This window comes from Gadus chalcogrammus, chromosome 3 (assembly GCF_026213295.1).
Source record: "Gadus chalcogrammus isolate NIFS_2021 chromosome 3, NIFS_Gcha_1.0, whole genome shotgun sequence".
Lineage (NCBI taxonomy): Eukaryota > Metazoa > Chordata > Actinopteri > Gadiformes > Gadidae > Gadus > Gadus chalcogrammus.
Window position 1 is genome coordinate 8,597,626 of NC_079414.1, and position 26,731 is coordinate 8,624,356.

The window sequence follows — 26,731 nt, forward strand, 5'->3', positions numbered from 1 at the left end:
GTACAAAAATTACGATTGTGTAAAAACAAAGTAAAGTGTTGTGAATAACAAACACAAAAACAATTATGATAAATAATAACCATGATAAAAACAATAACGTGTCCGAAAGGTTTCTCAAAATGTGGTAAATCTAGTATAATATATGATAATTAATAGTACACATCTAGAGATCATTTATATTACATAACTTAATTAAAACAGATTAAGGTTTTGTCCATAGATTACAAATAAAGCAGAATGCTTGTCTAATCCTATTGAAGCCTTCAAGACGTTGAACTGCATACATACCGCCATGTCTTTACTGGACACCAACCAGTTGCCATTTTCAGCTTCATCACCGTCTGAAGGGAGAAACAGAGAGACAAACCACTCAATCTACTGGTCTCACAGTTAACCATGGACACATTCACACGGCTTACAAAACAAACGTAATGTCCCACGATGAGAGATGAAACTCAAACAGCTTTCTTTATATCCTGAGACAACGCAAGTCTGGAATTACATTAACGCAGTTAAAATATATATAATAATATAATACATATATAATAAAAGATCTAAACAAATAAATCCAATTCAAGAATAAATAAACAGACATGTGCAAAGACAATCATGGGTTTAAGAATAATATGACATAGCATATAATCCTATCAGGTATTGTTTTGTACACAACAGGAAACGGATCCCTTAAGAGACAATCTACAGCTTCCTTTGGGAATGAGACGACACACACACACACACACACACACACACACACACGTGCAGACGGCAAACGGTAACAGTGGCAGGGCAGAACATCTGTGTGAGCACGGCGCTAACTGCGCCCTGAGGGAGCCGCCGTGTTCTCCACAGGCCCACGGAACTGTAACTGACATCCTCCACACACACACACACACACACACACACACACACACACACACACACACACGCTGGTGACAAGCGCGCACATTCGCACGTACATACACACGCACACAATTTGAAACATAAGAGTGGGAGAAGAAAAACACACAAAATGAGTTTTGGTGTGAGGTGCTTGTGTGCGCACACAGACCCAAACACACACAGACACACATACAAACACACACACACACACACACAAACATGAGCGGCAATGTTTGCAGTAAATATTATGATCTCATACTCATACCTAAAGACACGCAGGTTCAGAAGCAACCTACAGCCACCGACTAATGTATACACACACAGACCCCCCCCCCCCCCCCCCCCCCCATGCGTCGACCCCTACGATTAGCTGGTTGACAGTCTTTAGCCTTTATACAAACACACAGACTTGAGCCAATATCAAATATTACCCCCTCCCTCCCACCTCCCCCTGCTTCTCCACCTCCCTCTGTGCGGCTCAGCTCTGCCTCTCCTTTTGTCTCCCTGCACCTCGCTTCTCTCCTGCTCCTCTGGTGTGGAGGAGCGGCGGGTGGGGTACACCTCTCCTCCCCGTCAAACAAATTAAAACCCACTGCTGTTTGAACTGCTTGGCTACGCCACGACCTTCACCTCCTGCACACACCAGCCCGACGCACGGCATTGTCCTTTTTATCCCGGCTCGCCATGCCCTTTAACGGGGCATGTTGTGGCTAAATGGAGCCATTAGGCACATTGTGATACACCAAAGGACGGACGTAGCTTTGTGTGTGAAAAGTAAATGTGTGGACCGTGTTATGATTAAAAACCAAAGGATCCCACAAATGATTGTCCCCTGAAATGTGCCCATGCTAGCTTGGCTGGGATGCTGCTTGTCAATTGTAAAGAAAAATGTAAGAAGAAAAACGTATGTAATTGATTAAAGGATTCTTAGTAAGATCTATCAAATTGCAATTACACAAAAAAAACAACAGTCAGAGAGAACAACGTTATGACCAGAAGGGTTAATCCAGGATTCTCTTACTGCAGACATCCCTAATAAAACAGCCAATAGCACACTTTGATTCTCGTCTCGTGGCCAACAGGAGGTTGAGGAAGACTCGTCACATTCAGTGTGTTCTTAAACAACAAAGAAAGACTATGGCACCAAAGGTGAGAGCCTATCAGCAGTTGGTAGGGATATACACCCTGATCTGCTGAAATGAAGACACAAGGGTTACCTCCCTAGCACGATGACTAGAAAATGTACCAGCCAAACGATAAGATCAATACGATCATACTGACGTGTAAGAGTTGGATCAGGGTGTGTGTGTGTGTGTGTGTGTGTGTGTGTGTGTGTGTGTGTGTGTGTGTGTGTGTGTGTGTGTGTGTGTGTGTGTGTGTGTGTGTGTGTGTGTGTGTGTTTAGGCGTTGGTGACTCGACAAAAGTCCACCCATTGCGCCTCCCGGAGGGCCCCCCAAAGAAAGAGCAGGAAGCTTTCCCTTAATCTGAGGGCCCCCCCATCTCTCTCACAAAACAGGGTGAAGCTCTTTGTCACAGCCCAGGAATCAAACACACGTACGGGGTGTGGGGGAGAATGAATTGGTGAAGAGGAAGAGGAGTAGAGCAGTGGAGAAAATGGCTGCTGTCCATTTTTTGGGGGCGAGAAATATGCAAATGAATCAGGCCATGTTGTAAGCCCAGGCAGCACAGACGTCCAGACCTGGAGTTATGGTGGTGGCGTTGAGGTGGACCCCGTCAGCCTCACCCACAGCAGGGACAAGCAGCTCTGGTTACTGAAGGGTTCAGGTCCAAGTTGACGGGGACACTCAACGTTTTGGTGGACATTTCAATGGTCCATTTTACAAGAAGGAACTACACACTGGTAATGTAAGGGCGATGAAGGATTTTGCGCTGGTTCTATTAAACCACGTTTTCTTATATTTATATATTGATTTTATGGAACACAGGACATTCTCATCATGGGGGGGGGGGAGGGAGAAATTCAGCGCAGATGCTACCTGTCTGTCTCATAGGTATCCTAATTAACAGAACGGAGGGAGGGGTTCATCAGAGGCGACAGTAAAGGGGGGGGAGAGAGAGAGAGAGAGAGAGAGAGAGAGAGAGAGAGAGAGAGAGAGAGAGAGAGAGAGAGAGAGAGAGAGAGAGAGAGAGAGAGAGAGAGAGAGAGAGAGAGAGAGAGAGAGAGAGAGAGAGAGAGAGAGAGAGAGAGAGAGAGAGAGAGAGAGAGAGAGAGAGAGAGAGAGAGAGAGAGAGACTCTGCTGTACGTCTGTCCCCACTCCGGGTGAGAACAGAACGGAAGTGTACGTGTGGCTAATGAACCATGAACACCCGGCTCTCCTGGGGTGCCTGACACACACACACACACAAACAAACACAACATCAAAACAACACACATTCCACATGCACAGTAACTGGGACCCCCAGGGACGTGGGCAAGACTAGGTGGTGGAAGACTGATAAAGCCAAGCCGACGGAGCACACACACTGTACAGTGTGTGAGTGTGTTTTGATTGGCAAATGTTAGCCTCCCCCGGTGTGGCGACATCAAAGCCTCGGTGTAGCCCACCTTGCGTCTCTCTCTCTCACTACTTAAACAGGCCTCCCCAGCCAGCCTGCCCATTCTACCAAGCTGCAGACTGGGCCCATTAGTACACCAACACAGGCAGACACACACACACACACACACACAATAGGATATAGCAAAAAAGGTCCCGGCCCCCCCAAATGGTGGCAATGTTTGATACTGAAGGGACAGGGTCGGATTAGCAACACTATACATGACAATGACCTGGGTGGGAAGGCTGTGTGTGTGTGTGTGTGTGTGTGTGTGTGTGTGTGTGTGTGTGTGTGTGTGTGTGTGTGTGTGTGTGTGTGTGTGTGTGTGTGTGTGTGTGTGTGTGTGTGTGTGTTCCTTTCTGACATCACCCTTGCCCTACCGCATGGGACTTTGCAAGGTTAAATACACCGAAAGGCATATTCAGAGACACACACACGTGTAGCCACAAGTGCGCACAATCACACACACTAGCGTAACGGCATGCCACACACAAACATACACACACCTTTTCTTTCTCTGCTTTCCTTCGCTTTGTGTGGAACAACAGTATGGTCAACTGGTAAATGAGAACAGAAAAATGAGCAAGCAGGGGGGATAGACCAGGCGAACGGCAGGGGGAGGGCTGGGCCCGGACTCAGAGAAAGGGAGGGAGGATCACGGTGTGTGGCTGTCAATTGACCGAGGAGAACACTGGTCTCATAATGCTAGAGAAGCGGTTTAGAGAGACCACCAAACACATTGTAAGCCGTGTTCGCCAAGCGGCCATGTTGCTTCTTCACAGGAGCCGGCTAGGGAAAGTGACTTTAGCAAATCCCAGCCGGCTCCTGTGAAGAACAAACATGGCCGCTAATTGAATAAGGCCTACTACTGGTGGCAGGCACGGGCCACAGCTGTACCAGGGTAGGACACCATTAAGACTTTAGAGACATGAAGTAGAGACTGTGTGTGTGTGTGTGTGTGTGTGTGTGTGTGTGTGTGTGTGTGTGTGTGTGTGTGTGTGTGTGTGTGTGTGTGTGTGTGTGTGTGTGTGTGTGTGTGTGTAGTGTGACAATCAGTGCAAGTGTGTTAGTAAATGTTTGCCATGCAGAGAATGGATCGATCACAATTATGGATTAAAGCAGCAGATCTCATTTGACTTCATTTCATGCCCTTTCTTTGCTCACCGTAACTGATCTCTCTGTTAGAGAGAAAGAGAGCGAGAGAGAGAGAGAACAAATGTAGGGCTTCTGGGACACATTCCAGATTCAAATAAATAAACAGAAATGAGGTCATGTACTGCTAACTTCTTTCTTTCAAGAATGCAGACATTATAAAATACAATCACACTTAGCCTGTAAATGAACACACTAGGAACCCAAGGCACGGTTTAATAGCGGAAGCTGAAAGATCAATGAATAACGTGGTGCACATGTATCAACACGCAGCAAGAAGCCACGCATTTGGCATCGTCTCAAGTCAAGCCATCTCCCCTTTCACCCGTGGTTTGTTGAGAGGGCCACTGGACTCCTACCACTCCACCGCCTCCACACGTGTGATTCGAGGAGCTCTCCCTGATTACCCATCACCTCGACACGCCAATCCCCGCCCCAACCAGACCCTCCCCTCAACGTGTTGGCATCAAGGGCAGGGCAGGTGGCCAGACCTGTCAGTCACCGTCGCCGCGTGGCAACACCGCATACACCAATTACCACACAGCGGGGGCGCGGCCTGAGAACCGCACGGCAACCACATGGTCCAATCAGGACGGACAACAACCGGGACAACGAGAGGCCAAGTAGTGGCCGGGTGTGTGTGCGTGCGTGTGCGCGTGTGTGTGACATTTCGTTTGTTTGTGTGTGTGTGAATGTGTGACCATCAAGGCAAATTTTTGTTTGCCTTGTAGTGTTTGTGAAGGGGTTATGAAAACTGCTGATATCTAACCAGCAGAACATCATTGGTATTCTACAATGGGCCCCATTACTTTACCATCCACTATTTGATGCTGCTCATACAGGTTAAGTCGAGTTGTTTTGCCAAAAGATTGAGATTTGTGCTGAAATGGTTGATTATTCAAACAAAAGAAGGAGTATAACTTAGTATACACTGAAAATGTATAGATTATGGTTTGTAATTGGTTTTGCTCAAGATAAAATACTGGAACAACAGTTGATTCCGAAATTCAAATATGTGGTTGCTTTTCTCGGTTTCAGATCATAAATTGTGACGTTCGCGTGCCATTATTTTTTATGGTAAATAGAAAGTATAGATAGTTAATTGCAGGTATACTACGATTTTAAAAAAAGTAGTGCAAAAGGGCTTTTACTTTAATTCAAACAGGCCGAAACTCACACACACACACACACACACACACACACTTGTTTCTTGGATTCTGCTGAGGGTAACAGTGACACAGGAGGCAAATACATTTTAATAAAACCACTGAGTTGCAACCTCAATTTCATTTTGATGAATTTCCTCCTGCGGGGGGGGGGGGGGGGGGGGGGGGGGCACATGCAGGGGGGAGAGAAGGCTGGGGGGCATGTACAAAATCACAATCATGAAAATTATTTTCTATTTTCGATACTAGAGAGACAGAGCGAAAGTGAGAAAAATAAAAAGAGAGAGAGCGAGAGAGGGAAAATAAACTGAAATTGTTAATCAGAGCAATTTTCTTCTAAGGGATCTTTGGCCTCGTTAATTAAGCTTCATTCACCGGGCCCTGTTCCCCAAATACAAAATGTGTCATTAAGTGGAATTTGCCATAATGCTTTTTTATCTGCTGGCGCTTCGCTGTGCATGCATGCATGTGCATGTGTGTGTGCGTCTGTGTGTGTGTCTGTGTGTCTGTGAAATGGGTGAAAGGGCAGCTAATAGCTGTGGGGTTCCACAACTGCATGTACACATAAAAACAAGCACGCTCGCATCCACACACACACCAGCACGAGGACAAAAGGATGTGTGAGCTTTTGCACGAGAGGACCCACTTGAAGTCGCACAAGAAAGACCAAATAGAAACCTGAAATAATCCTGGTCACCGCTGACCTAAATGCCTGAGCATGCAGGCAAAACCCGCAAACACACACACACACACACACACACCCACACACACACACACTCACACACACACGGAGAGAGATGGTGAAGCATAGAAATGCGCCACTGCCAATCCACAAATCCAGAGCCTTTGGAGTAATGGAATAACAGCACACAAAAGTTTTAATTTAGATTTCCTCTCAACCCTTTATACCACTACCTACCGCATTCCCACATGCAAAAGAGCGCGCACACACACACACACACACACACACACACACACACACGATAGCCCTAGATGGGCTAAGTACAGTGGTGAAAAGGAGAATGATTGAAGAGCAGTATCTCTGGGTCTCTACAGGCCTGGCAAAAACAATACAATTATTGGTGTTTAATTGGAGCAGGTCCTTTGTGGGACGAGGACCGCCAGAGAGCCGTGGAGGATTAGAGACGGGATGCCTTGTATGGCTCCTTTATCACGCCGTTCAAATGGCGTTTGGATCAAATGCACTTATCCCTGCATCCCATGTCGCCAAAGTTTCGGTACTGGTTGGTTTCAGGAGGACTTGGGCGGTCTGGAGCAAACCAGCGTCTCACCGTGAGGAAGAGACAGTGGAAGCTTTGCTTAGAAAAAGGACAGGAAATGACAAGGTGTTGGCAGGAAGTAGGGCCTGACTTACTCACTGTCACGAAAACGGGTGTGGCCTGAAATACCCCAAAGAGAGCAGAGAACTCAAAAGGAGCCATGCTTTTGGCAAAGAGAGAAATCATGTGATGGGGTAAGAGACACATGTTATCAAGGCCATGTCCCAGAGTTACTTATATTTTAAATAATATATATTATAACATACGTTAAAGAATACAATGAGAGAAGACGGAGAGCATGGCCTTCTGATTGATCAGATCTGGATCATTCCATCAGAGAGTAAAGGTGAGCCAACACAGCCCTGAATAAACATGGAAGTGTGTGTGTGTGTGTGTGTTTGGGGGAGGGGAGGGTGGTCTTGAGGGAGAGAAGGAAAGATACGAGGTAGGGGAAGAGACGGGAAGAAGAGGAAGACAGGGAGAGAGAGGGGAGGAGGAGAGACAGATGGTGGAGGTTCTGCCTGGCTGGATGGGGCAAGACGGAAGAGGGTGTGCAGCTTTGTGTGTGTGTGTGTGTGTGTGTGTGTGTGTGTGTGTGTGTGTGTGTGTGTGTGTGTGTGTGTGTGTGTGTGTGTGTGTGTGTGTGTGTGTGTGTGTGTGTGTGTGTGTGTGTGTGTGTGTGTGTGTGTGTGTGTGTGTGTGTGTGTGTGTGTGTGTGTGTGTGTGTGTGTGTGTGTGTGTCCCAGGCGGGGAGGGGGGGGGGGGGGTTAAACACCAAGGTTTGCCCTCTCTTCTCTAAGGAACACAAGACACAGCTCATCCCTAAAAGTTCCCACAATCGCTCCATCTTCCTCACACACGGCCTCACTCTACACACAGACAGTTACCTTACTTCCGTGCCACCATTGCCAATCCTCTCACTAAAAACATCTTGATAGTTCAACAGTAAAACATTGCAGCAACCCTGCAGCAAAACAAACTGTAGCTTAATATAATCTGATCCACCTATATATGATTGGCAGATAAAGCCAGTTAGGTGAAGAGTGCACTGTAGATAGAGCTGAACTAAAAGGTTCTGTCAAAAAAGGTGTTTGTGTTGTGGGGAAAACACACAGCAAAAGCTAAATGGCAGGAGGGAGAGCGAGAGAGACTTATTTACTGTCGTTTAATTTGCCCCCTCCTGCCGCCCACCCCTGGCTCTTCCTGACAGGTAATAACAAGCAGGCGCCTTCCTGACAAGCCCATTTGAATTTCGATGGAATAATGTGACTACGGCTGCGTTCCTCCTTGGCATTTCTCCGACCGTGCAACTGTGCATTCCCTGAACCCCTCTGCCGTATGTTGGTGTGCACTACAGACCACGCGCCCTCACCAACGACGCAAGCACTGCCCAATGTGTGGTGCTCATCCGCTATCGTCCAGATTCTCTGCTCACCAACGATACCTCCCCTCCTGCGTCTCCACACAACCTCTCCCATCTTCTCCCCTCCTCACCCCCTCCCTCCCAACCCCTACTGCTCCCGTAGTATCTACTGTTCTACATCATGTTCCCCTATGTCCCTCTTCCTTTGAAACTGCCTTGACCCCACCTTTTCCCTTTGACCAGCTCTCTCTCCCCCTCTCCCTCTCCCTATCTCTCTCTCGCTCTCTCTCCCTCTCAGAGAAATCCCATTCCTCACGGGGGCAGGCTAAATTGAATTGCCTTGTTTATATGAACAGGGCTGCTGCATTAATGTATCTGGAGAGTTGATGCCTAATGCCTCCGCGCTAATACCCCTGGACCCTGACACACAGCCCCTTTACAGAGCTCATAAAGGAGAGGGGAGAATGGGGGAAAGGGGGACCAGAAATTAAAAAGGGCTCGAGCTAAAGACGACAAGCAGGCGTGTGTTTTGTTAAGCGTGCCAGAGAGACAAAGAGAGAGGAAGGGAGGAGGAGGAGAGGGACAAAGGGTGGAGAAGAGAGGTGGGAAATCCATTAGCGCACCTTAGTGAGCTATCCCAGTGCAGGTTTAATATCCTACAATAACACATCTTCTGGCACCGGCTCACAAACACACATACACACACGGCACACGCATGCTAAACAACGCACTCAAACACACACACACCTCAAATGCGCCACCTTTACCCTTTAGTTGGTCAGATCAAAAGGGAGGGGTGAGAGCCAGGTTTTTTCTTTTTGATTAGCGGATAATGTTGAATAAATATCCAGAGATTTGGATGAGGGAGTTGGTCATGCTTTTTGACCTGCAAACAGCCTCCATTTTCTTCCCAGCGTCCCCCAGCTTTCATTCTTTCTCTGGCCCCGGTGTGGAGCTACAAAGGGGCCATGCGCCACAGCGAGCAGACACAGAGAGCCAGAGACACTCGACTCCCGATTGCTATCGATCAGCCTGCGGTCTGAGGACACGAGACTCACACTCAAAAGGAACGCCCGAGACAGCAGAACCCATGTCCGCATGCACATGCACACATTTGATTTAGATTAAGGTTGATTACTTTGGTTCTCTAAAGTGACACTGAACACAGACAATAGTTCAATTTGAGCACACCTTTTAGGATTTTTTCTCAACCACATCGGTGAAAGTATATAGGTTCTTGAAAGATTTTGATATAGGTTAAACAGATAAGTTACATAGGAATTCTGAATAATAAAATACCAAAAAACTGAAACAAGAAAATACTGGCGTAAGCACAATGAATATACAATGTTATGAATAGAATGCACAACTCTGGCAAAAACAAAACAGTGTAATCTCAGAGACAGTGAGAACTGGTGCATAGTTTGTTTAGTGAAGCTTAGTTAATTTGTTTTTAATTTGTCGTTCTTATTTCATTAGATAAGTGTTGTTTTTTTTCTATTGGGCATAGACAGAATGTTACGGCTATATTCGACGAGAACACTGTTGCTGTAGAGTAAGCCACACATATATAAATATAATATCGGTCAAACACACATCGCATATAGTGTTAAATTTAGGATTTAACTTAAGACTTTTTTTACATATCTACATTCATTCAGTTTGTGCGAAGAGGCTAGTTAACATTTGAACCACGCAAAGCACCTATTGTGAACTATATTTCACAAGAGCATTTAACAGAAAATAACAGAAAAAAACTCATGAACTGAAGGTTACCAACTGGTTATAATAATAACTTAATAGAACATAATAACTCAGCATTATTCACTTAATATATATAATATTTTACCATCATTTTTTAACACTTGTTAAATTATGCAATGGATGTTTAGCCTGCCAGTTTCACCCATGATTTTAAGTAGATTAAATGCACTTCATAAATTATACAAGAACGTTATTCTGAGGGGAGCGGGTAACCCCCCCCCCCCCTCCTCCCTTTGGTAAATAAAATAACCGATAAAAATGTGAAACTATCCTCATCTACACCTTTACGTCTTCCTCTCACTCGCACATGTACGCATGTATAAACGAAGCTACGCTCCCATTAAGGGTGTGATGAACTCTGCATGCTGTCAAGAAACTAGCGCTGAAATATCAATGACTGAACTCCCCCAACGGCACGTCAACTATCTCTATCCCTCAGATTTTATCCTCAATAATTAATTTGCCCTCCCAATGCCGAATCCAGGCTTATCGGTCTTATGTTGCAGGAATCTCGGCGTTCCATTTAACCGTAATCCTCTGGATGAAGGCCAGCCCAAAGGTACACTAATGCACTCGCACGTACGCATTGTCACGCACACCCTTGTGCTAAAATGCCCACACCCGAAGAACACTACAGGAGCTCGAGATGCACACGCTGGCACAAAGCCAGCACGAGAAAACACAAGACACAATGTCGCAGAAATAAGCACACATACACACCGAGCCTTCTTTCCCGGGGAGGGATTCCCGAAAAAAATCCTTAAAACTATAACCACATGAAAAGATGCTTCAGCAACGTTGCTGGTCTAAGCAAAACAGAAAAAACACAGCATAGTGGATGGCTGATTACAGTGTTGATGGAAATGTTAATATTTTGACATTCGAGTGACTTGGGTTATCCATATATTATGATATTGTGAAAATATTCTAATTTCCTGGTCTTAAAAGCCTCCATTATGGTGGGTGATCCAATTTCTCTTTAACCAATTACCGGATTAATCTAACCGATTCAAATAAGTAATGAATGCATCGAACTGCAGCAGCGTGGCCGCCTCCCCAATACCGCTCATCCTCACCCAAATTCATCCTCAGAGCCACTGATGTAAACCAACAAATAAATATGATGACCATAAAGAAAGACGTGTGGTGAGTGATGTAAATATTGTTGCCTAATAGGGGACCGTCAACTGTGGATCTCCACCAAACCACTTTTGGGCTTTTTGAACCACCGCATAGGGGACGGCCCAGGCGAGCCTATAGCAGGAGGCCTGGCCCCGCAACACTGGCATGGCAACAGCCACGTAACCATGGCCCGCTCCTGGTGGATGGGGGGTGGGCGGGGGTGTGGGGCGGAGTGGAGGGGTGGAGCTCGGAAAAAACATTGAGCGGGTAGACGGGGAGCCGGCACAGGAGGAAGGCTGATGGATTCTGGGAATCAGCCCCTTCATTAGCCCGCTTTAGGAATCAGCATGAGATGGAGACGCAACATCTGAATTTATTTTTCTCCAAAATGTTCGATACGTCAAAGCATTAATGTGCTGTGTCTAACCACCTGAAGAGGGTGGAACTCAAACAGTTGGGCTGGGAGGATTTAAATTTGAAATTGGATAAAAAAAAGTGTTTCAAAATAGAAAACTGTATTGGCCGTTCATTGAGTAATTCAGTCTGGCCTTTAGCTAGCTCAGTGTTCTTCTCCAATCCGACCAACACTGCACACAAGCCTGTATGGAGGACTATTGAGCTCTATTCCATATCAAAAGAGTATAGGCTTATTTTTATTACTTTAAGGAAATCACCACTGTAATACATTTGATATTTTCTATATTGTAATGCATTGAAGAGAATTGAGGAGGCAACGGGAAGAGGATCTCAAAACTTATGTTTTGAAGTGAAAACTCAAGTATAACCAGTACTACGACACCACGTTTAGTGGGACCGAAGCAGTCAGACATACAAACAAATGTGAGCGAGCAAGGTACAAGATAGAAAGCGAGATTGATCGAAGGGATGCCAGCCAGCCAGGCGACAGCTGTAGCCCAGCTGGACGGTGTCTGACGAGGTCCTTAATTAAGAGACATGGGCAGAATACTTGGAATGGTCACATGCACGCGGCGAGGACTCTCTGGAGTGCAAAACAGGCCCAGTTATCTGTGTGTTGCGTGTGGTTTGGGCTGCTGCCCTTTGGGACCTTCTGAAACAGTTGCCCTGCTATTATTAGCCCCCGACTTCTTTGCATAAGGGGGGCTACTTGCATCCATCCTCATTGTGTGTGTGCATGTGTGTTCCTGTAATGTGTAGGTGTGTACTATGCGTAGGTGTTTTGCATGATGGCCTCTGTGCTCAGACTTATAACCATCCTTGTGACTTGCGGTAACTGTAGCAGCAGCACTGCTGGCTGAAACAGCAAACCGCAGAGAGAGAGGCAGAGAGATAGAGAGAGAGGCAGAGAGATAGAGAGAGAGGCAGAGAGAGAGAGAGAGGCAGAGAGAGAGAGAGAGGCAGAGAGAGAGAGAGAGGCAGAGCGAGAGCGAGAGCGAGAGAGAGAGAGAGAGAGAGAATAAAAAGACAGAAAGACGCAAACAACCAGAGAAAGACGGCACGGGGAAAAGGGGAGAAAAGGAAGGAGAGGGAGAAAGGGAGGTGGTGTCGATTTTGTGGATCCATGACTGCCTTTCCCCACCTCCCTCTCCCCATTGTTCCTCATCCCCAAAACATATTAATATTAATATGGGCCGACCGACCCCGCCCGCCATCGCCTCCCCAAGCTCCGCTCCCTCATCCCTAAAAAATATCACCACCCTAGGCTACCAGTTAATAAAGCCCTCTCCGTTCCCCCCACCCTCACACCGCCACCAACTCCTCCTCCCCAAAAAAAAAGGAAAGACAATAAGAGAAAGTTCTGGGGCCAAATAAAAGGCCAGAAATGAATACGGTCCCGCGGGACGTCCCTCTCCGCCACTGTCACCCTCACAATAATTTGATTTCCTATTAAGTGATTGCTTAATTATAATTACTGGTAATTGTAATTGACTTTTTTTCTCCCCACTCGCAGTCCCATTGCCCCCGCCCCTCCCGACTCTTTTCCCTCCTTCCTTCCACTTCTGTTGCCAAACAGTGGCGGTGGAATAACCAGAGGAGCCGGACTCAAAGACAGAGTCACGAAGAAAAAACGGGATACATCTCCGACAAACATAACTAGTATACGTCCAACGGTCAGTTGAAGACGCTATAACTAGGTCCCTTATCCAGACGTTTGATTACAGGATACATGAGATACCTGGAGGTTTTAGGGCATGGTGAATTGGTTTAATCAAGCCAGAGGATATGAGAGTCTCTTTCCCCCTGTAGCTTCGGGGCATGAGGTCGGCTACAGGTCTCCTCGGACCAGATACTTCCTGGTCTTTATGGGATATCCCGGTTAAATAAAGGTTAAAGAAGAGCCCAGTGATTGCTCTGCACGCGCACACACACACAACCTAACTACACACATACATACACATATTGAAGTACAGTAGGGACGGCTCGGTCTCCGGTTTATTACACTTTCCTTCAGGCTACAGTTACTGCATAAAAGGTGTGTGTGTGTGTGTGTGTGTGTGTGTGTGTGTGTGTGTGTGTGTGTGTGTGTGTGTGTGTGTGTGTGTGTGTGTGTGTGTGTGTGTGTGTGTGTGTGTGTGTGTGTGTGTGTGTGTGTGTGTGTGTGCGCGCATGAGTGCATGCATGCGCGCGTGAGTACAAGGAAGGATAGGTGTGGGGGTTTGCGTTGTCAAACACAATTGTAACAAAAAACCCTTTTGCTATGAAACTATTCTTCTGCTCAGAACCAAAGGATAACAGTGGGCTGCAAGGCCTCCTCATCTTCCCCTCAAAGGGTTCTGGGAGGCGTTCGGCACAGAGTCTAATCTGCTCTAAAAAGGCCTTAGCATTGAATGTGGCTCATAAGGGTGGGGAGAAGGTGTATAACTAGGAAGCCCTGATTTAAAGAAGAAACAAAACAAACCTGCCTAAAACAAACAAATAAGTCGTCAAACAACAATGCAACGGTTTGGATCATGTGAGTCTTCTGTTCTGTTTTTTGACGTGTGTGGGAGTAAGTGAGATATTTTCCAGTAGATTATATTTAAATGTCTACCGCACACTCTGTAAAAGAACTAGCCCCTGCATTAATACAAATGAGCACCTGCAGCTGGCACAACAGATGTTTGAGAGCCCCGCTAGTCGAGTTTCATATTTAGAAAAAAGACAATGCAGAAACAATTTCGTACTATTGTGATGTAGATTATTAACAGAAAAATATCATGTTTCCATTGAACCTCCATTTCAGTAAACTGAACCACTGTTGCCAGGATTACCCATATTACAATAGTATAGTAACTTCCATTTTTAATAAATATAATTAATAAATGAATGTCATTGTTTAAATCAAAAGTAACAGACGCCTTTCAGTGTAAAATCCTAATTTTTGGCCCATAGGACCAGAATCCAAAGGCTTTCTGTAATGCCGCTACAGATGTCTGCAGCTAATATAACCATTAAATCCAGAGCCACAACATTTAATTCAAACATATTTCACTATAAAATTAAGCCATCCACAGGCATCCAAAACCAAGGGAGTACGTTACGATTTTTTAAGAGATTAATGGACTAGAAAAGGCTGGGTCGGAAAGTAGTGGAGCGCCGAGAGCGTGATCCGAGAGAGGGCCAGGTACCGAGACCACCAGACCCAGCGTGGGATGTTGGCCTGGGGGAGCAGCGGGCCGGACCGACCGCCACAGCGTGGCCGATCCTTTTCCAGGCCTGTCTCTTTGAGTTTAGCTCAGCGAGCCACCTCCTACTCGCTCTCCCCCCCACCCATTCTCTCCATCCCTTGATCCGGTTCTCTGCAGGTCCTTCCTCCAAACCACTCGTCCGGTCAATATTTCATATTTTTGCTATACCCCTTTTCTTTATTTTGGATTTTGATTTGATTGTACATTTCTAATGACCACCTGCTGTCTATTTGATAACTATCGTCACTCACTCTCTTCAGTCTCAAAATAACAAACGGCCTCAAAGTGAACACAATTGTTCATCGCATCAACATACAAAAAAAGAGAATTTCAATAGTAATGGAGAAAGAAACACTTTGACGTCAACCCCGAACAGAAAAGATTTGCATCATTGTCATGCTCGCACTATTAAGGTAACACGGCGAATAACGATTGGCTCACGACTGCTCCCATCGCACATGACAAAGTATTAATACTGTAAGAATTATCCAATGAGGAAGCCAAAATATTACCATGACATTGAATTTTAGCTGAAAACGTAACGGTGAGAAAGAGAAAACGATTGTGATTCTATAAATGCTGATTGCAAATTCTTAGAATAAAAGGTTAAATATTATGAAATGATGTTGACTCTCATGTCTTTTAAAAGCGGCGTTGGCATCATCAACAATCTAATATTTGCCCTATTTCAAAAATAGATTTTTCACACGCCAAGATTATTTAATACTTTGATTTTGCTTGATCAAATTTGATGCATACAACACAATATGCTAATATAATTTGTAACACCCATTGCAAAAAAGGAGATAATACAAGTCAAACTATGGCACAGCCATTAGAGGGTGTGTGTGTGTGTGTGTGCGTGTGTGCGTCTGTCTGTTCAAACACGCTGTGTGGTAGTGTGGGTGTGGCGTTACACCTCGCATGGCACTGGGCAGCCAAGATAAGACCTGATCCTATCCAGGGCCCACTTCTGTATCGCACCCCCCCCATCACCACCACCACACCCACCCACACCTAGCATCGTACCCCCACATACCAGTGTAATCTCATTTCACCCATTCCAATGTCCTGAACACACACACACACACACACACACACACACACACACACACACACACACACACACACACACACACACACACACACACACACACACACACACACACACACACACACACACACACACAATTCCAGCATCGTCAATTCTGACAATCTATTCGTTGTTATCGGATACATTTCAAAATGAATAACACGAGGAAAGCCTTTCGAATGGCAGGGGGCCCTCCGTGTTGTGAGCGGCTGCTGAGTTAGGCAGCCTTGGTACCAGCTCCTGGGTCCAGAACCTAGACCCAGGGTAACGCTGTTGGCACGCCATCCCATAGCAGGGACCCCAGAGCCACGGTTTAGGACTTGTGCGCTCCGAAAACCCAAATGAAAGACACCCATTGCCAATCGTCAGCAAGTCTCTGCACACAGTGACGCACCAGGGTATGAACCCCTTTAAGAGGACTGGTCTGTTAGACGGTTATAGTCCAGGCTGCAAAAGACGGGTCGGGAACGGACGGCACAGGAGAGGTTACATGGAGGAGTGGAAGAAAATACATTACATGAGGAGAAGGAATTGGGCTTACCTTGTTCCTGTACGAAAGAGGGATAACCTCTACCATGTACACACGCACACACACAGACCACGACATACAGCTCTCTAAGCCACAAGTCTTTCTGCCAGAGCAATAACACACACACACACACACACGCAGACCCACACTGATGTGATCGGCCACCTCGATAGCGAGACAGGCCTTGCTCTCTAAGCTCTGAAACTAAGTTTGGTGTGCACTGACCAGGACGAGGAGGACAAAAAACGTGAAGGAGAGAATTAGAAGGAGGGGTGTGAGGACTGAATGAGGTTTAACCATTACGAGTTCAGCTGAGCTCCAGTGCTCCCTGCCTACGACAACTAACAAACTCATGGAGCAGGAATACACACAGCTCTCTGGGTGGGGAGACGCTAGGCTGGTGTCTGGGATGGTCGCTCTCCCACACCCTCTCCCACCCCACTGCTCTCCAACAGCCGCCAGGCTACAGATATTCACCGTGGGTTTGTCTCCCCACACCCCCCCCCCCCCCCCCCCGGGGGGGGGTGTGTGTGTGTGTGTGTGTGTGTGTGTGTCCCCATACTCTTGGCTAAAAGCTTATCTGAGGGGGTTGAGAAAGGATTAGATTATAAAAGTGTAAGAATTAGTGTGAACAAGTGACACAAACCAAGGGAGGAAGAAAGGGAAATGGAAAAAAAGAAAGACTGAAAGGATTGAAAGAGGAGTGGGACCGGAATCAATGTCCCTTGGAGAGGGAGAGCGAGAGAGAGAGAGAGAGAGAGAAATTCACAAAGTGTAGTGAATGTGATTTGATGGTGATGCCATTTATAAATCCCTCAAATAAAATTTGTTTATAAAGGTCAGGGAAAATTCTAGAAACGTTGCCACACTGCTTCTCCCCGAACCCCACCAAACGACTGAAGATGGGTGTGTGCGTGCGCCAATGTGTGTCTGCGGTTGTGTGCGTAGGGGGTGGGCACTCTAGAAAGTCAAAGGCAGTTCCTCCCAAATTTCCTTTCCTTTATATTCCCTTTTTTTTCACGTCCATACAATAAGCGCCGCTTCCTCCACTGAAAGCCCCCTCCCTCAGCAGCCCCCTCCTGCCCAGCGTGGCCCGGCCGCACCACACTCTCTGACCCCCCGTGCGCAGACATGGGGTCAGGCTCCAGAGATCACACAGAGGGGCCAGACAAGAAAGTCGAGGAGAAAGACGGAGCGGGAGAAGAAAGAAAGATCCAACCCCTATAACGCCTGCACCCCCACCCCTCCCAAAAAAAAAACCTTGAGCCGCTCCCCCCCCCGCCTCCAAACCCCCACCCCCGGCCTCCACCCCAGAAACGAGTGGAGGAGGCAGTGAGCAGAAGCGCTCTTGCAGAAACGTCAGCCCAGGGAAATTCAAATGAGAAATAAGGAGCGAGAGGCAGAGCGAGAGAGGGAGAGGGAGAGAGAAAGAGAGCACAATAGTGAGAAATTGGGATAAAAGAAAGAGTGATGGGGTACTGGGTGGAGCTGGGGGGGGCGGCGGGAAGGGTAAAACCTGGAAAGAGGTTGCTGAGGCTGCAGGATAAGGTAATATGTAGATCTGGAGAGATTTGCAGCAGACACTTTTATTCATTTTCTGATTACTCCCTCCTTTGACCCCCCCCCCCCCCCCCCCCATCCGCCCCTCCCTCCTCCAGACCCGCGGCACGCTGTTGTCTTTCCTTCTGTTTGTTTTTGGCATTAGTGCTCCTGTGTCTGTGTGTATGTACAGCGGCACGCTGATTAGAATCCAATATTTTATAAAACATACAAATATACACATTCCCTCACACACACATACACACACACACACACACTCATGTCAGCATGCATGCAAACAAACACATTTGAAGATGCCCGGGAGATGAGTAAAACTAAGGGGGGGGGGGGGGTTGTAACAGCTACAAATCTGTAAACACGGCCACACATGCACTGCATTAAACACCCAAACATACGCACACATTCATTCTCTTTTCACTCCGCCTTAGCGGACTGTGCTGGGTGTTCTTACTGAGTTGGAGCACAGATCAGCCACCTTATTGTTATCCATCATCATAGTACACATTGTAATTCTCTGAAAACTAAAACATGAAGCTCCGCCCCTGACACACACACACACACACACACACACACACACACACACACACACACACACACACACACACACACACACACACACACACACACACACACACACACACACACACACACACACACACACACACACACACACACCTGTGCTGTTGCTTGATTGTCCTTCCAGGTTGAGCGAGATGCTGTGATCTTCAACGTCCTTCCCCTGACCCAGGATCATCCAGGCCTCCAGGATGTCAGAGTTGTCGTCAGACTCTGATTCAGACTCTTCAGATTCTGAGTTCACAAGCACAACAGAGTCCAGACTGGGGCTCCGCGGCCTCTTTGCTCTCGTCTAGGGAAAGTCAAACAACAACCACACCATTATTTTATTAGAATTCCAACCATCTATGGAACTTTATGGATATGTTGTCTTGCATTGACAAATTATCGGTGTATCCTTATGCTAGGTGAAATTAAGTCCGTTTTAACCCTTAGTTCAATTCTGAGCGGTTGCAGCAATGTGGATGAAAGCAGTGTTGTTCAAGGAAATAGGGACCTAGAACCGGCAGCATCATCATAACAATAAGGCAGGAGGAAGTACATCACGACAAAGACTGTACCTGTTGGGCTGGGGTTGAAGACAGCGGAACTCTCTTCGAACTCTGACCCTTGAGGGTACAGACTCCTTCATTATCATCTTCAGAGTGTATAATATCTGTACCAGAGTCGATGACAATTACTTCCTCCAATTTTGCAGAAGACCGTAAAGACTTTGCATTCGTCTTCCCTTTCTTAAGGTTATTCAACTTTAACAAGGCTTGTTTCAGTGCCTGGCCTTCCTGCAGTCCATCCTTGCTTTGTTCAGGGTCTGCACTGACACTTCTTTCCCTCTCCTCCTTCGCATCCTGAAGGTCTTCCCTGTTCACCGCTCCGGTCTCAGAAGCGTAGTGGAGCTGGCTATAGAGGTGGAACTCCACCTCCCTGTTGACCTCTGACCCATCTGAGTCCCCCTCCTCCCCATAGAGGTCATCCTCAAACTCCTCTCTGTCCTGGTAGTTACAGTACATCCCCTAAAACACACGCACACCCTTCCTCGCACACAACACAGACATATACCGGCAGAACCGGGACCTCAGTGGCTGAGAAGCTCCCTGTGGAGAGAAAAGAAAAGAAAACAAACATTAAAACGTTTTCAAATATACATTATGATTCACACTGTTATTACAAGTGAGGCAACCAGGACTACAAGGCTCAAGACTGATATGCTAGGAGCACACTGCCCTTCATGTGGTTCTGATCAATACTGTTGTTCATGTCAAATCAAGATACAGTACAACTGAGAACAAATGTGGGTTCCTACTTTCCAAGGACATAGTACACTCAGTCAACCCTTTATGCCTCATACTGGTAACCTCTATAGCTTTTTTGCAGCTTTACGATGAGAGTACATACAGGGACATGAAGGGACCCCTGGCCCATTGCCCTGGTCAGTCCTGCGTGTCTGTGCCATGATGATTTGAAATGATTGGCTCCTAGACTACAGACACCCGTTGAAACGCTACGCTAGGTGGTCACAAGCTGCCCACCGGGGAATTAGGACGGGTGGCGACTCGCTCGTCAAAGGGTTCAAGAAAGACCATTTGTGAAAGTCAAGTACATCGAATAGCCACATGCAGATGGTGCAGGGGCTTTGTTATGTCATTTAGGGGTGATCAGCTACCCTCCTTGAAACAGTGAACGCTAACACATTGTAAAAGCCCAGTTACACAATTGTTGCAACCTCGCGGTGGTTTTCTTTATTATGGTGCTTTCCGATTGTTGTCCATATTTGAGCAATTAGTTTGCCTAAAGCTAGCTGAACGCTAACGGCCAAAGTATACGTACTGTCCAGAAGTCTCATTAAGCACAGCTACATTAGAAGGTCAGGGAGAGGTTCAATAGTAAAACATGGACAGCCACTGTACAATAAAACAGTCTACCTATTGTAGACACTCCAATTCCCACATGTGTTCTCCTTACACTTACACGTGTCTGTGAGCACAACAGCCGGTAGGATGTAAACACAAACGGACGTTGCTTTTAATTGCGAAGCAAAGAAACAAACGAATGGGGGATTTCAGAAGGCTGTAATTGATATACCGCGTATATTATAATAGAAGGGAACATGCTTTAACTAACCTTAGGGCAACTGTAATGTAGGGTTTCAGATTTCCTAGGCTGCTCTGGGGGTTACGAAGCCAGAAAACAGTTACTTCCGGGTTTACCACAGGGTAATAGGTTGGCCGATCAGAACGTTTCACCCTTTCGGGATTGCGCCGGTAGTGGTCTGTGAAATCAAACACATATCCCCATAGATGGACGCAGGACTTTTACACAATGATACTTCCATTTTTCATTGTTGAATTTTGATGTACTGAATTATTAAGATTATTCGCATTTTGCTAAGTAAGATATAAGGATAAAGAACACCAATGGTAAAATACAGATACCCCAAAATAATAATTAAACTTATTTCAACTAGGCCTATTTTAACATTTCCCCCAAGCAAATTTCCTTTTCTGATTATAAGATCATAGCAAATTATTAACTAAGAGGCTATATTAAAAAAAACTAGCTGTGTTAAAACCATTTTTCTTGCATTAAGCTGTGAAAGCTCAAAGAATGCAAAAAGTTTTACTCTGTGTGTTTTTGTATGTATCTATACAAAATAGACCTTCATTCCTAGGCCATTATTGTTGATGTGAATATAAATCTAAATGTAAATGTAATTCAACAGACTTGGCTATCGCCATCACTCATATTTATTGCATGTAGGCAGGGGAACCATTAGGATACTCTGGCTGCTACGCAGCCTTTCAAACAGAAACATCCATCTTGTTTCCTCTTTGTAGGAATAATTGCAAACTCTGTGTGTTTGAGCAAAGGGTTCCGCCCTACAAAAAATAGTGAGGGAATGATGTGATGATAGGGGATCAGAGTTAGAATGCCATCTGATCCCAGGAGTTTCTCCATGCGTGTCAGACACAGTAAAGGCCATCACAGAGTTGAATTGTCTCCTTCCAAAGGTTAGGCAGCACCACCCATGGCATCGGTGTCACCCATCTATACCGACATATACAATGCACACGCACATCACACATGACACACACACACACACACACACACACACACACACACACACACACACACACACACACACACACACACACACACACACACACACACACACACACACACACACACACACACACACACACACACACACGCGCAAACACATGCATGGACTCACATAGCGTATATCCTTCTCCACACATCACCCTGCATCTGCTTTGGTTTGGACAGTGCATATGGGGGGCCTTACTCCTTCCCTCTCTCCCCGTATTTATCTCAATTGGATGCAGGTTTGGAATGCCTCACTGCCTCGGTGAAATTGTGATGCGGCTGCCTGATTCCGGGCCCCCTACATTTGTCGTTATTTTTCCGTTATTATTTTAAAGCGGAATATAGAGATAGGGGGTGCGCAGGTAGGGAGGGGGTGTACGGACTGAATGAAGGCATCCTGTTCAGGGGGTGCATTTCAGAGCGTCCAGATCAGTGGCGTGTTTTAGATAGGCCTTCTGAGGCCGAGGTCCACTTCCAATCACACATTCCAGAGCAACGGTTCTGCCTGAGGAAGGGCCTTTATTGAGGAGAGGAGGCGGTGAAAGAAGCATGTCATTGTTCTCTCTGGTTGTTATTAGTGTGTTCCTTGTGGCTCACCCGCGCGTTCGGCAAATCAGAAGCTGTACGTTACTGCCACTGATGGAGGTTTGGAGAGGTTTATCAACACGGAAATTGTGGCATATTGGCAATGTATTTTAAGTGATGGCCATATGTCTACTATTTGCAACCTCATCTGCTTTGAAATTTCTGTATTGCCCGTCTAAGACGATCCCAGTTAGGACCTAAGTGCTCTATGTGAGGTGAAGTATGTTCATCACCCCCCATCAAAGGTAGATGCCTGGACCACAGTGATGCTTTAGTGAGGTCTACACTAACTTAGCACAATTTGAAGGGGGTATAATAATGAAGCCACTCAAAGGATTAACACTTAGACTGTAAATTAATTGCAATTTCATACAAGGGAATGGATATTTTATAGTGTGGGTACTGTATCGCCTTCTAAGTGTACTCAGACACACATTACTTTACATTGTGGTGGCCTCATTTGCATGTTGACATGCTCCAATTACTTGTTTACGTTACCTTGTAACCGTATTCATCTGAAGCCCTACAGCGCCGCTGTTACAGCCTCGGTCTACAGAGACGTGCTGACGTGAGGACCTCGCCCTGGATGAACGCATCCCAACAAAAATGGCTGCCGTGCATCGATAGTGGCACTCTGAATGTCTGTCCTACAATGTATTGAATGCATATAACCTAAAGAATAGCTCCCATTGACGCTGGTGCTGGTACAACTCATTGTTGGACTTCTTCAGTTATATTTTCAAATACAGTATGCAGCCCAGCAGCACCCACCGTTGCTGATGATCGTGTTTGGTTTAGTTTAGTTGATTGTATTTTTGTCAGGGTTGGACCATCCACAATTCATTTCCTGTGCAGGGGTGTAATAATATCAGATAGAAATACAGTTGTCTAAGGCAGCTGTTTTGATCACAACTGATGGAATTGATGAGTGTGAAGGTCATTCAAAAAGCAATACTATTGAGTCCTCATGTCAATCATACTACTTTGTTAATATTTGTTCAAAAGATTTGCTGCAATGAGTGGAAATAAAGTCCCATATGTTCTCTTTGGAATGTTAACACTTCATCACAATTATTTTGATACAATTAGTGAAAAGGGGAAATTCTCAGACTAGCATTTGATATAAATTTGGTTTTCAATAATTTCCACATGACAGAGAACAAGCTTAACAACACCTTTTTTGGAAGAAATCGGGCGACTTGTGTCTGTAGGGATTACATTTGTGAACACACACACACACAATTCATTATTGCACAATGACTCAAGTCCTCGTTCTAAGCACAAGATCACAATGGCAGGGGCCTTGTCCACTGCTCTCAAAGCGTCATGCTGAAATGTTTACCTTTACATACAAATCGCCTGGTGTCATGTTGTGTCACATAATGTTTCATGTACACATTAGGTGTCCCACTTCTATGACCCATAAGCCCGTCTTGCATCTTCGACAGCCCCAAAGAGGAGGTGGATGTACATGCTCAGGGACATGTTTGGTGTTCTATTATATTTTATTCAATCAAGTACACAAATAACAAATAAAAAACAAAAGCAAACTGATACGTTACATTGGCATATACAGTAAATGCATTTCTCACATGCCTTAGCAATAAATGTGTGGAACCAAACTGTGCAGAGGCAAAACAATATATTATGTAGTTCATGAATTTGTGTTTTCGTGTCTCTGTATTTGCAGCTTGTGTAAGCTATATTCTCCTGAAGGCTTTTATGCTTTACTTCAATGTGTTATCACTCAGAACATGGGAATATTTAAAAATGTAACTCACTTTGACTAACAATATTGAACAACAGACAATAATACAACCATAATAAAGTGTCCTTCCCTGTAAGCTATATGGATGACGCTCAACATTTGCACGGTTGAATAAAGCTTACAGGCCCCATAAATAAATTGCAACTATTCCTCTGTTTACGTGTTTACTTATTGTCCTAATCGTTTCTTTATTTCGTGTGTCTCGCACTCTAATGCGATTCTTTCCGGTTCCGCACGGTCAGAGCCACAGGTCATGCAACCAACAGCCTATTCTCCCCAACCCAGTTTCTTATAAATTATATTAATTAGTGCAGAAATGGGAAACAACCAAGTGAGGATTGATATCCGAACTATAGAAAATTGTTTTTTGATATCTTGGTGACATTGTGTATGAATATATACCCTCCATTGCTAGGTCTTTATTGTGAAATCTTAATAGGCCTATGCGTTTAATCCAATTAATTGATTTGAACGTTTCTGACATTTTCATGATATAGTGACATGTTTTATAACTATCCTAGAGAAAAAAGGTCATACCTTGAATCTTACTTTGCCTCGAATTGAAACGACGACAACAAAAATATGAATCATAGTAACAACAATAATAATATTATTACTATTATTATTATTACTATTATTATCAATACATTAATATTAATTGTTGTAGTTGTTCACAGCATTAGCCTTTTTTTCGTGTACAAAAACGGACCCATTCATAACGTCAATATTTGCGATTATTTACGCATAGACGAGTTTCACGTACAATAGCGGCAAAACGTTACAAATGTTGTGTTTTGTTTCCCACAATCTGTGGGCGCGAGACGAAGGTCAGGGTCGCAGGGGGGCAGCGCAAGGCGACAGGTCGCGCCAAATGGGTCCCTGTCTCGCGCTTTGTTCCGTCCTCAATTGTTTGGTGCTCGCGCCTGAACCCAGGGACCTACAACAGGGTGAGGGTGGCCTTTTCCTCTTCGAGCTATTTTTTGCCTTTGATGAATAAATGATACATAAATGTTTCAAGTTTGTTTAACACATAATGGAGCTGGTGCGGTTATCTCAATCAATCAAGTGTTACAGGTGGTTGGGAAGGTTATTCAATCAGCTTGTGAAATGTGTATAAAATGTGGGAATCTTTGTCACACCCGCCGAATGTCATTAAACAACTTGAATGGGAATTTACTGATATAAAGTCGTCTATAAAGGACCACGCTGAAAAACAGATCACGACGAGCCTCCTATATCATCAATAATACATTGAGTAGTTGAGAAGACATTCGAAAAGAAACCCCGTTCTGACAGGAAACAAAGAAAACAAGGAAGAATAAGTTTGAAGAAAAAGTGAAACTCCAGTGACAGATGCTGCAGCGTCTTTTTATTGCGGGTGCCGCCTGCTCGCGTTCCCGTGTGCGGGTCTGTGTGTGTGTGCTCGTGTGCCCGCGTGCGCATCTGTGGGTCCGTGTGTACGTGCGTGCTTGCGCGAGAAGACAGAAGGCCGGACATGAGCGCACATTGAGAGAGCGGCTCTTTTTACTCGACGTGATCATTTCACGCTTCCCCCGAAGCCTCTTTTCCACCTAAAACGTTTAGTCGCAGCTGAGTGAACACTTGCAGGAGTGCAACAGGGAGCGGAAGGGTCGAATTATTTCAACCTACAACTCACCCAAAAGTACTGTAGGGCGAAAAGGAGAGAAAAAAGAGAAGGGAGCAAGTGAGAGAGAGGGAGCAAGAGAGAGAGAGAGAGAGGGTGAGAGTGTGAGAGAGAGAGAGAGAGGGAAAGAGAGAGACAGTGGAAGAAAAAGTTTTTCTCTCCCCCTCCCCCGCCTCCGTCCCTCTACCTTTCTCTCCACCACCTCCCCCTTTCCTACCCGGGAAGCATGGAACAAGAGCCCAAGAGTGCGGCGCTGCGGCTGGGGAGAGCAGGTAGGACGGCTTTGCCTCAACTTTGGGAAAGATCTTGGCATGGGCTGTTTGTTGTTATCTTGTTGGCTCTCACCCTCACATTATTTGTGCCTAGGGTTTATTTTAACTGGATTTAGTTTGTGTCTTTCTTTCAGTCCACAAAACAATCCTACCGTTGAATAAATACACTCTAGGTTAACTTTTCTCGATATATGCGGGTTTTTGGTTTTCTGATTATTTAGAATTTTGTGAAAATGCATTAATTCATAATTATTAAGACAAACCTATGTCATCTTACAATAAGCTGTGGTTGTAACTTGGGTTTTATGCGTGTTATATATATATGTATATACATTTATTTATTTATACATTTATGTATCCTTACATATATTATTTATATATCTTTTTTTAAAACATAATTTGAGTTAGTATTTAATTATAAATATGAATCATTACAATTATTGTTATAATTTGTATAATATTTGTATGTTTTATACAACTCCAAACGAAAATAATCTTACTATAGCTGCAGTTCTACTAGGTGAAACTTTGATCTCGGCCATATGTTTCCTGTATGCTTATTCGTTACACGGTTTAAATCATTTGCTTGCTGCTGTCTTCGGATTAGGGAAGTTGGCCTGGGGCATCACACGTTTTAATAAAAACCTGAACTCAATATTCCTCTAATTGG

At 45.3% G+C, this 26,731-nt stretch overlaps 2 protein-coding genes across 3 annotated transcripts in view; one reads left to right on the plus strand and one right to left on the minus strand.

Annotated features, from left to right (window-relative positions):
- The window catches only part of zcchc7 (zinc finger, CCHC domain containing 7), a 38,866-nt gene extending 17,931 nt beyond the window's left edge, over positions 1–20,935 (minus strand). Inside the window, exons 1-4 of one of the 2 annotated variants that reach the window (XM_056585987.1) lie at positions 20,808–20,935; positions 19,250–19,780; positions 18,789–18,981; positions 289–341 (exon numbers count right to left, since the gene is read on the minus strand). In XM_056585987.1, the coding sequence (XP_056441962.1) occupies positions 289–341; positions 18,789–18,981; positions 19,250–19,696 (693 nt within the window). In that variant the 5' untranslated portion in view covers positions 19,697–19,780; positions 20,808–20,935. Of the gene's footprint in view, positions 1–288; positions 342–18,788; positions 18,982–19,249; positions 19,781–20,654 lie in introns of both variants that reach the window. The other variant, XM_056585986.1, reaches the window with a different exon arrangement.
- Positions 20,936–25,595: 4,660 nt separating this feature from the next.
- pax5 (paired box 5) overlaps positions 25,596–26,731 on the plus strand; it is a 49,343-nt gene continuing 48,207 nt past the window's right edge. Inside the window, exon 1 of the mRNA XM_056585797.1 lies at positions 25,596–26,061. Within this exon, the coding sequence (XP_056441772.1) occupies positions 26,016–26,061 (46 nt within the window). The 5' untranslated portion in view covers positions 25,596–26,015. The remainder of the gene's footprint in view (positions 26,062–26,731) is intronic.